Here is a 12285-nt window from a genome sequence, read left to right on the forward strand (position 1 = left end):
ACTTAACTTTTGGTTATCATAAAATAAGTAAGTGCAGCCTAGCCATCTGGAGTACTGGAGAGGAGAATGGGATTTGAAAACACTAGACTTCGGCTGACAAAATGGAATTCAGTGGTTTATCTACTAATTGATAATGCATAATAATTCATGCATGCAGGTGGCTTTGTGGAGAGCGCTCTGGCTGCATTCACAATTTCTCAATATCAAAAGATCTCTGGCCTGAACATTTCTTGTGACTGCAACTGAGACAATATGCAACAACCAAACAGCTTTCTCTCACTAATGAGTGTTTAGGCCCTGAGTTTCTATGCAGTACATGGCAAGATTTTGGCATTAAAAACTTAATTGGTGAATTAACTTCCTTTTAATGACTGAGTCACTACTGGTCTTTGTGAGATATTTCAAAGAACATTATGCAGCATTTCAATATTGTTTTCTATTAAAAGATGTGTACCTCTTGCAAATAAGTAATTTTAATCTTACATGACCTACTTATGAACATACAAACTTTAGAGGAAGAAACTGACACTAAAGGATGATGAAATTAAATGTCTCAGTTAATACAGGACATAAATGGCAAAACAGGAAATACGAAAATTGCCTTTGGGTTTATCTTCTTTTCACAGAAATGTACTTATTTTTAACTTTATATTTAGTCTTATTTTATAAAACTGATTACTTCCATTAAATCTTGTATGATGTCTGGGGAAAACTGTGAAGAGGCAGGGCTAGCACGTTGATTTGCAATCCAAAAATTTAAAAGCCAGCCTGATCAGTTTACATGTAAAGAGAGTTTTTTCTGAACCATTAGTGTTTTAAAACCAACCAGGGATTTGATATTCAAGCTGTGGTCTTCTGTGTCCACACAGCAGCAGCAGCAGTGGTGACTGATTTCAGAATTAAGAATGCTACTGAGAAACAGTATCTCTTTCACATATCTAAATTATCTCATATTCAGAGCAGGATGAAACAGTTTGAAATGGGGAAAACACACATCAGGTATGGCATTTAGCAGTGCATTTGTTAGCTACACAGACAAACAGTGCAATTTCTGTTTGTCTCCATTAAGTGGTCTTAAACCAGAATTTGTGCTGCATACACGCTAGCCAACTGCTGCTATAACTGAAAGCAGACACTGCATATTGCAGGATAAAAGGCATTAATAATATTTTTATTTTTGACACTGAAAAGGTATGGACTTGGCCTAGTTTCATTAGGAAACATGTCAACTTCTGCAAACCACCTAGATACAACTCAGCAATAGCTCTGATCCTCACTGTCATACTAATTTTTCTGCATGCAAAATCATAGAATGTATTGGATTGGAAGGGACATATGAAGGTCATCTAGTCCAAACCCCCTACAGTAAGCAGGGACATCTCACACTAGAACAGACTGCTCAGAGCCTCATCAAGCCTGGTCTCCAGGGATGGGGCCTCCATCACCTCTTCAGGCAACCTGCTTCAGTGATCCACTACCCTAACTGTAAAGAAATTCTCCCTAATTTCCTACCTAAATCTACCCTACTATAGTTTAAGGCTATTGCCCCCTCTCCTATAGCTACATGCCCTTGTGAGTAATTCTTCCCCAGCATGTTATAGGCCCCTTTCAGGTATTGGAAGGTTGCTATAAGGTTCCCCCAGAGTTTTCTCTTCTTCAGGCTGAATAACCCCGACTCTCTCAGTCTGTCTTCATAAGAGCGGTGTTCCAGGCCTCTGATAATTTTTGTGGCCCTCCTCTGAACATGCTCCAACAGGTCCACATCCTTCTTGTGTTGGGGGCTCCAGAGCTGGATGCAGTGCTCCAGGTGAGGTTTCACCAGGGCAGAATAGAGAGGGAGAAGCATCTCTCTCGATCTGCTGGCCAAACTTCTTTTGATGCAGCCTTGGTTGGTCTTCTGGGCTGCACTTGCGCATTGGTGTTTCATGTCCAGCTTTTCATCCACTAGTATCCCCAGGTCCATCTGGAAGGCATCCCATCCCTCTGACATATCCACCACACCACCCAGCTTGGTGTCATCAGCAACTTGCTGAGGGTGCTCTCACTGCCACTGTCAATATCATTAATGAAGATAATAACTCTGGTCTCAGTACAGACCCCTGAGGGACACCACTTGTCACCGTTTTCTCTCTGGACACTGAGCAACTGACCACTACTCTCTGGGAGCAACCATCCAGCCAATTCCTTATCCACTGAACAGTCCACCTATGAAGCCCCCATCTCTCCAACTTAGAGAGAAGGATGTTGTGGGTGACTGTGTCAAAGGCCTTGCAGACTTTCACACAGATGACATCCATAGGTCTTCCCTTGTCTACTGATGCAGTCACTCCACTGTAGAAAGCCACTAGGCTGGTTCCCCTAGGGAAGCCGTGCTGGCTGTCCTGAATCACCTCCCTGTCCTCCATGTGCTTTAGCATGTCTTCTAGGAGGATCTGTTCCATAATCTTCCCAGGCATAGAGCCGAGGCTGACAGGTCAATAGTTTCCAGGGTCCTCCTTTCTTCCCTTTTTAAAAATGGATGTAATGTGTACCTTTTTTCAATCACTAAGGGCTTCACTTGTCTGCCATGTCTGCCATGACTTTTCAAATATCAGGGAGAGCAGCTGGGCAACTACATCAGCCAATTCCTTCAGGGCTCTGGGACGGACCTCATCAGGTTCCATGGACTTGTGTATGTTCAGGTTCCTCAGATGGTAACGAACTTTGTCTTTGTTTATGGTGGGAAAGACTTTGTCTTGTGGTCTCTGTCCTGTGAACTTGAGAGCCACAAGGAGAAGGGTTGCCACTGAAGACCTAGGCAAAAAAATTGTTGAGAATCTCAGCCTTCTCCTCATCTGTTGTTACTAGTTGACCACTATTGCTCATCAGGTGGGTACGCTTCCTTTAACCTTCCATTTCTGGTTTACACACCTGTAGAAGTCCTTCTTGTTTTTCTTTACATCCCTTGCCAAGTTCAGCTCCAGCTGCACCTTGGCTTTCCTGACCTTGTCCCTACACAACAGGGCAATGTCTCTACACTCTTCCCAGGATACCTGTCCCTGCTTCCACTGCCTGTTTAATTTCATCTTGCCTTTTAGTTTAAGCAGCAGGTCTCAACTCAGTCATGCTCGTCTCTTGTCTTGTTGCTAGTTGCCTGGAAAGAGCCCAGCCCCCACCTGACTACAACCTGCCTTCAGGTAGTTGTAGAGAGTGACAAGGTCCCCCCTGAGTCTGGTCTTCTCCAGGCTAAACAATCCCAGCTCCCTCAGTCTATCCCTATAAGACTTTCCCTCTAGTCACTTCACCAGCCTCACTGCTCTTTTAAATAAATATATATCGTTTTTTAAAAGAGTTTTATTTTCTTTCAAATAAAATCTACCCACTCTGTTTGAATGTTGTCCTACTTTTGAACTTCTTGTAGATGTAATTTCAAGGACAGAAGCCTTGGGGTAAAATATAACAATCCTTATACTTGGAATGCAGAGCCATTACCCAAGATTCCTTCTTTCTGTTCCCTGCCAAAGATATATATTCTGGAGAGAATACATATTCCCAAGGCCAACAGCTGGGGAAGGTGCTGTTATGCCTCAGCTGCTTCCAGATGGCCTTCATTAGAAATAGGAATTCCTAAACTAAGGAAAAATTGTAACTGGCAGACAGTGACAATCAAAATGCATCTTTCTGCCAAGACAACAGGCAATCACTGCAGAGGATGATACAATTCACAACAAAAAAACCCAGTCTTTGACAATACTAATAGAATTAACTTAGATAATTTATGTTCAAGAATAAATGGATAATTGAATAAAAGGTTTTTACAAGTCTAAGTAGCATTTAAAGTGGAGAGTGATGTGCTCGTAAGGAAACACAGTGATGTGTTCTACTGGAAATTAGTAGCAGAGCACTCAAAATCATTTATATACAGGTTCATCAGTTCCAGCATTTAAGCACTTTCAACCTTTTCATAAAGCTAATGTGAAACAAGGATAGCAAACAAACTTTAGCAACTGATTCATATTTGCTGACATGCTTGCAACCCTTTTGTGTATCTTGTATTTTTATGAAGTTTGCTTTTGAAGGCAGGTAGATACAGTGATGTATTTGGTTTCAACCTTTACTGTTGTAAAGGTTACTAAATTAAAAGGTTACTAAATAAAAGCAAATAATCTGCCATTAAGAAGCTTTTTGTTGTTGTTGTTGTTGTTTTGTAAATGCATCTGTGAATAGTGTAACTAATACAAAAAGAGAGACTTAAGGGATCTAAACATAAGATGGAGTCTGACTTCTCCCATGCATCACTTCTAGGAAGGTCTTTCTGTCTCTCTCATTTCTGACACACCCAACACCTCAGAATGTGAAATCCAAATATAAAACTCAGAACTTGTGCTAAGTTAAGCTGAAAAAAATCTGCTGTTGGTTTTGCCAAATTTTAGCAAAGTTTAGTTGTTGTTATTTATTTTTATTTTTATCCTTCTCCTTCCTTCCTTCCTTCCTTCCTTCCTTCCTTCCTTCCTTCCTTCCTTCCTTCCTTCCTTCCTTCCTTCCTTCCTTCCTTCCTTCCTTCCTTCCTTCCTTCCTTCCTTCCTTCCTTCCTTCCTTCCTTCCTTCCTTCCTTCCTTCCTTCCTTCCTTCCTTCCTTCCTTCCTTCCTTCCTTCCTTCCTTCCCTCCTTCCCTCCTTCCCTCCTTCCCTCCTTCCCTCCTTCCTTTCTGCCTGCCCTGCCTGCCTGCCCTGCCTTCCTGCCTTCTTGCCTGCCTGCCTAGACGTTTTTGTCACCAACAAGAGGGGCTGATGGGGAGTGTAAAGCTTAAAGGCAGCCTTGGTTGCAGCAACCATGAAATGGTGGAGATCAAGATCCTTAGGGCAGAGAGGAGCAAGCTCACTACCCTGGACTTCAGGAGAGCAGCCTTTGGCTTCTTTAGCAACATGACTGGTAGAGTACCATGTGATAAAGTCCTGAAGGAGCCCAAGAAAGCTGGTTAATATTCAAGGATCATCTCTTCCAAGCTGAGGAGCACTGCATACCAACAAGCAAGGGCATGTAGTGACAGGGTGAGGGGTAATGATTTTAAGCTGGAGGAGGGTAGACTTAGTTAGATATTAATAAGAAATTCTTCACTATGAGGGTGGTGAGACATCAGAACAGGTTGCTCAGGGAGGTTGTGGTTGCTCACTCCCTGGAGGTGTTCAAGGCCAGGTTGGATGGGGCCTGGAGAAACCTGGTCTAGTGGAAGGTGCCCCTGCCCATGCAGGGCGGTTGGAACTAGATGATCTTTAAGGTGCCTTCCAACCCAAATCAGTTTATGATTCTATGAAAGAGGAGGTAAAGTGGGCACATCAGGAAACCTGCATGGATAAATTCCTGGACCAATTCAAACACAAAAAGGAAGCCTATAGAGGGTGGAAGCAAGGACAGGTAGCCTGGGAGAAGTACAAAGATGAGCTCTTCTGAGCTCCTGTGCTCTTCTGAGCACATGAAGAGTGGCATTCCTCCGGGGCTGTTACTGGGAATGGGGCTGATACTGGGACCGGGGTTGTTTTAACATCTAAGTCAGTGACATTGACAATAGGACTGAGAGCACCCTCAGCAAGTATGCCAATGAAATGAAGCTTTGAGGTATGGTCAACATACTGAAGGGAAGGTATGATATCCAGAGGGACTTTTACAGGCTTTCCAGCCACTCATCCTGAAGTATGCAGTGTTACCTGGGGTTGCCGTGACCGAAATGCAGGACTCGACACTTGGCCTTGTTAAAACCCCTGGCAATTGGCCTCAGCCCATCGTGTCAACCTCTCTTGTAACCAGATGATCTTTAAGGTCCCTTCCAACCCAAACCATTATACAATTCTATGATATTTGAAACTCAGGTTCAGTTCCCCAACTTCTTTATTGGATGAACTGATGAAACACAGTCATACACTTCGTTATTTAAAAACCTTGATTGTCCCAATGAAATCAGTTTGTTAGGACAGTTGGACTTACTAATTTACTTATGCAGCCTGCTTAAAGAAGTACTAGTGGGAAGAGACTATTGTCAGGGTCATAGAAGGCTGATGCTGCACTGTACTTCTTACCAGCCTATGCAAGGAAGGGTAGAAGTCTGCTGAATTTTGAAGTGAAAATTTCTTGCAAGTCTAAAGAGTTTTCTAACATGATAAACATATTTCGATTCCTCTGGAAGCAGAAAAAGAGCAAAAGGTAAGGGTAGTTTTTTTTTCTGGTGGATTCTTTCTCCAACTTTATACTGACTTAAAAGCTTTTATCATTAAGGTTTTCCTTTCCTCCACAAATAGAAATCCAGTTATGATATTAAAATTAAAAAAGCAAAACAAGCCAAACAACAACCTGCTAAGATAAAGGTTCCTGAAAAGTTCATAGTGAAGACTAAACATCAGCATTAAACTGCAAAAATTCCATATATGACAATCTGGAGTCCTGATCTATAAAAAACCCAGACTATTACAGCCCCTCATTTACCCCCAAATCAAGAAAGGTAACAGCATTGTTCTCTCATCAGTAATGATCTTTTGCCCATTTCAAAGCAAAAAAATGTGAAACATAATTTAAGCATTGGACTTTGTAAAGTTAGGTTAATGGTTGGTAGAGTTAGGTTACAGCTGGACTAGATAATCTGAAAGGGCTTTTCCAACCAGAACAATTCTGTCATTCTGTGATTCTGAAGTATTTATGGCAAGATTAGTTAAGGAACCCTGGAGATTAAATATAGATCTATGAACAACAGACTGAAACTGCACAGATAAAGCAGAAAATTGGTATTTCTTACAGTATTTAAGAATATGTAATATTGCCTGTAATTCTTTGAAACTGGTAAATTAATAATGTTAGTAGCAATTCATATTCTGTCTTGCCTGTCAAAAAACAAAGACTATACTTTGAAAATTTTTTTCAAATTACATTTTCAAGAATAAATTATAACTATATTTTTAAAGTATTTTCTGCTAGTGACTAGTTACCAGCTATTAGAAAATTGCAGAAAGTGAGAATCACACAGATTAAAACAAAACATAGAAAACAATAAATAATTTTGTGAAAAAATGAGGACTTCATAGAAGATCAGGTTTATTGCAATAATGAACATCTGAAGTAGTATTATCTAAGCTAACTGCATAAAATATAAGATTAAAATATGTATGAAAGAAAAAGCTTTACAACAACAACAACAACAAAATAAATTAGATTCCACAAGAATAGAATTCTAGAAGAACCCAAGTGAACCAGCTAGATGATTTACTCATTGGCAGATGATACAATCAGGGATGCTGAGGAAAACATTTGGAAAGAGAGAGAAATTATCTTAGAGATGGAGATACCTCAGGTGAAAGAATGCATACTGGACTCAGTCTCAGCACTGGACTGAGTAACTGAATTATCCTGTACACACTGAAAGCTTTGGAATAATTTGTCAGCTATCAGAGAAAAAATCTAGGCAATATCATGAACAGAATAATGAAACTATTTTCCCAGAGTGTATCACTAATTAAAAGTATGAAAGAATATCAAGACAGAAATTAGAATAGTGAACATACAGAAAAAGCCTATGCTGAAAAGACAAAAAAAGTATGTGGTTCAAAATGTCAGGGGCCTGGTATTCTCCTCTATACTGTGGGTCCAGCCAGGGAAAGTCAGGCAAACTGCAGTTTTCCTGTTTGTATACTGAGATAGTCTAACAGTGTTGACTTAGGCATATAATAATTTATTACAGCTTGAGATCCTTACATAGAATGGGCTGTACCTAGACACAATATGCTAATTTCAGTTAAGTGAAATTCTGAGAAGATAAAACAGAAGTTGCTGATATTGTTTGTCCTGTCCCCCACCTTGCCATCTAATGTTACTCCTAATTTCATTAGCTCCTTTTCCACTTACTTACTTGTAAAGTTATGTGATGGTATTTTTCGCACATAAATCCAGCATAGCTCCTTGGGACACTGAAACTCTGATGATCTGCAGCCTGCTAGTACAACTATGAAGTTCTGCATTGCAACGGTTTTGTAGCAGAATGTTAAAGGTTTATCCGGTAAAGCACCATTTATCTGCCTGCTACATTGTGCATCACCCTTCCAGAAGACTCATTGCTCAAAGATCCCAGAAGCCCTCAACAAAAATTGGTAGGCATTTCTGGAAAAGCTCATGGTGAAGACCTGGATATAGGTCATCGTTCCTATTCAGCATTCCCAATGAAGTTTTTTACTGATTTAAATCTATGTTTATAAGCATATGTGTGCATTTGTAAGTCCCCTGCAGCAGTAACGCCTGGCCTGATGCTATAAGGCTCTTAACCAGAAAAATTTGGGAACTGGTATTCAGCCTGATCTAGAACGCACTACAATGGCTTGGAAAACAGTGGTGGTGGCAAAGGAGGTGATGGGAAGCTGCTACTGATAGCCTCTGTGGCTTCTGCCTTTGTAGGTGTATGACACATCTGCTAGGTGTGAACTTATATCCCTTTCCTGGCCTTGTTTCCTCCAATAGCTCACAATGTCCAAATGTTGAAAGAGCATTGAGCAAGCCTCAACACAAGTGAGTTCCTGCTGTCTTCTCTGTAGCAGAAACACTTAACAGTTATTCAAAGGCATCCTAATTGTACTTCTAACTCTACAGCTAAGGTGTTCAGGTTTGTTTGGTTTGGTTTTTGGGTTTCTTTTTCAGTTCTTTGTTCGGTTTCGTTTTTCTAATTTTAGTTTTCTAGTTTCAAATGGAATTATTTTTCCCTTGAGGTTAACCCTGAACTACTTTTTAAAATATTAGATCCAGTATCAAAGTTTAATGTTGCAACACAAACGTACACGTATGATTTTCTCTTTGAGAAGATGTTCAGTAAATGCCATCATGTTTAATATTTTAACCAAACTTTCTCCCTAAAGCCATACCTTTGTATTACTCTAAAATTTTAGGAGGCTTTTCATCTAGTTGGTCCAAAAAAAGCCATTCAAAGAATGTTTCCAGTTGATAGTATCTTGTTTGACCAATCAAGTTCTCAGGAAAGCATTTCAGCTTTATTTTCGGGAGCTGAAGCAATTTTTAATTTTAAAGAATACTTGAAAAATATTCTTGCCATTCTATATATATATATTCTTCATTGTGTATAGTCAAAGATGATTTTAAAACTTACATAATTTGTATTCTCTGGAGAGATACTTTATATTTCTTCACATCTCATAAATGACTTCTCTTAAATTCTATGCTATTGCCTATTCTTACAATCCTATTATCCCCTGCTAAATCTGTCCAAAAGTTTCTGGTATCATACCATATAAAATTTAAGGTTTTAATTATTATTTTAAAAATCCAGTCTTCAAATTATTCTCCTTTCCAAAATTAATCATAAAATTAATCATTTATTCCACCAGTGTTCTGAAGATTCAGTGACCTTTCCTCATTTGAAGGTAACTTTTACACTGCTAAGTATCGTATTTAAAGGAAGGCACTCACTGGGAAAAGAGTGTAATAGGCAATGTTGCTAGGTAATGTCCAAATGCTCAGTTTGAACCTTTACTCTTTACTTTCTCATCATACTAATCTTCCTCATGAGGGAAGGTTCAGACCCCAACTGTTGTTAAGAACAACTATGTTTAGTGTGCTCAGACACCCTGCCAACTTAAGAGCTATTATGGAGCACAATACTGCATATATAGCACACTTTTATACAGCACACTTTTAAATTAAGTCAGAGTTTTAGAAGGATGGATGTCTTTGGTGACCTACTGGAGCTTGCAATTTTGGTCAAATTTTCTTTGATCTTGGTATTAATCTTAAAATATTGAGCAGAAAAATAATTTGATCTCTGTATGACTGTACCCTCTAAAACAAATTAACTCCATTACAGCATTACTGTGATTATTAAGAATGTTATTTTTACAGTAATAGTGCAATTTAAGCTTCATTTAAAATTATGAATTAGGAGTTCAAGGACAGCAGCACAGCCAATAAGGATCACATTAAGCCTCTTGTTTCAATGTGTGAGAAGCGTCACTTAAATTTTTCAAGCCAAGTCGTGGCATTAGCTTGAGGAAACTTGGCTCTGCTCAAAAGAACAGCCTTCTGGCAATGTCAGGAGCAACTCTGAAGAGTAAAAACAGTGAACACAGAAGGCTGTACTGAATCTCTGAGTTATAAACAAACAGTGAGCAAAGTTTAACATTTATCTGAGCTTTCCATTTGTTTGCCCCATTGCAGACCTATGTACACTCCATGTTGCTATGTACCTTAGCAATGGAACAGAACAGTAATGAGGAAAAAAAAAAAGACTCCAAGTATATCTTCAACTGAACTCACATCTGTGTAGAGAAATTGAAGTACCTATTTTTAAAATAAATATTGGAAAATCTCAGCTGCACAAGTCACAGTCAAGCTGTATGTTAACCATTAAAAACATTTTGTCAATTCCATATGAAGTATTTCCTCATCTCCTAATTTTGAAGTTCAAAGTACAATTTAGGTGAATGTTACAGCTTTGACTGTAGAAGGAAAGCAGAACATACAAGATGTCAGTAGATTTTAAACAGGAAGAAGTAAGTTCTTTATACATTAATCTATAACATGGATGTTTGTGAAAAGTACTGAATTAGAGAATAAAGCTCTTCTTTTCTCCAGAGGGCACTGGCAACACAGTGTAACTGTCTGAGCATCCCCACGTAGCTTCAGCAACCCCAATGTGAATGACTGATTCAGCTAAGAAAGGAGATGGCAATTTCTCCATAGGCTACTCCCTGCTGGCACTAGTGCTAAATTATGCAGGGTTTTACTGTTCTGTGGGATGGAAATGCAAATACTAAACTTTCTTGCCAAACACATCTCTTGTATAAGTAACCCTGTTAATGAAGGTTAGTTGCTTCTGTTGTTTAAAAAAATAATGGTTTTGCTACTTCGTACTTTTGAAGTAACTGAGGTAAGGGGAGTTATCTTCTAGATTTTCCAAAATATTTCCAAATATATTAAATGATCACCACTATATATATATTAAAAGAATAATTTGATACTATTCTTCGTCCTTTAAATGTGAAAAAGTAAAGAAAATGTAAGAAATAGTAATGTGATAGTCACAATTTGTACCCCCAAAATGGAAGCTTTGAAGCGGAATTCTGCAAAACACTAGTTGCCCACAGAATACTTGCAGCTAATTTTTGGAAGGCTGTCTGGTCATACACTGCTGGCTTTAGTCCTTGTTTCCAGCTGTTACATCACATAAAAGACAACTAAAAATAGATTAAATACTTCTCCATACAAGCGCATTAAAAATTGCTGCAATAATGTTCGGCACTGAAAGTAGAAGTGTTGTGTGCAAAGTTATGAAGAGAAGCAAGAGGGAAAAAAGATTACAATCTTGCTGCTACAGTGTGGTCTGTAATACAGCAAGAGAAAACCTGAAATTTGAGTGTTTCAGCATGTTTTTGGATATTCTAATATGTATCAGATGTAGAAGGTTCCAATCCAGTAACACACTCAATCACAGATCTGTCCCATATTTTCTGCCACAGTTTGGCCTATGCTTACGTATTTCACTGAAATCAGAACCCAGATGCCAAGGAAATAATGTACTACATCAAGTGTTCAAATATAGACAGTAATAGATGCTTTGTAGATATTAAATGAGCTATGTGGAAATTTAACAAGCTAAAGGTGCTTCCTTTTAAGGCTGGAGGGTATAACTTAGTGGAAACAAATTTAAAAGATGTGTAAATGCTGTGAAATGTGCATACTGTGAGATTAGAGTGAGATGCAGTTTCTAAAGTTGTTTGCCTGCCTACTTAGAACAGTAAATTTATACCAGAATTACCTGATACTGAAGATTCATCTCATCCTTTCTAATTTTTATTTGTATAGTGGTCTCAGTATCACTACAAAATGTATTATACTGTGGGACACTAGTCAAGGATGCCTTACCTTAGACCAGTCTCCCATTCTCCAGATGTAACATTTGGAATAGTCCTCACAGTCCTCTGCTTCTTTAGGTCTTGTAGACAAGACACATTTCTTGCGAGGATTCGTGCACCTCACAGTCCGATGCCGTATTCCCTTACCACACTTCACAGAGCACTGTTAGAAAAAGATGTTTTTCAGGTTTCTAAAAAAATGAGAGTTGCCCATTTTACTACCTGCTAATGACCTCTTCCAGGCTAACAAATATTTCAAGACTTCCTGACTTCCAATCTGCAATTGCATAGACACTGGATTTGTTCAAAACTAACAAATGAACCAAAATGTCTTATGGGGAAGAATGATAATTGCTGCATTTTCAGCTAAAAAGATATAATTAGATAAAAAATCTTACTAGATTAAGGAAAA

The 12285-nt window shown here is 38.9% G+C and overlaps 1 protein-coding gene across 1 annotated transcript in view; it reads right to left on the bottom strand.

Annotated features, from left to right (window-relative positions):
- ADAMTS19 (ADAM metallopeptidase with thrombospondin type 1 motif 19) overlaps positions 1 to 12285 on the bottom strand; it is a 137604-nt gene that overhangs the window by 6486 nt on the left and 118833 nt on the right. Inside the window, exon 21 of the mRNA XM_051643675.1 lies at positions 11884 to 12036. Within this exon, the coding sequence (XP_051499635.1) occupies positions 11884 to 12036 (153 nt within the window). The remainder of the gene's footprint in view (positions 1 to 11883; positions 12037 to 12285) is intronic.

Source organism: Apus apus, chromosome Z (assembly GCF_020740795.1).
Source record: "Apus apus isolate bApuApu2 chromosome Z, bApuApu2.pri.cur, whole genome shotgun sequence".
In the NCBI taxonomy this organism is placed as follows: domain Eukaryota; kingdom Metazoa; phylum Chordata; class Aves; order Apodiformes; family Apodidae; genus Apus; species Apus apus.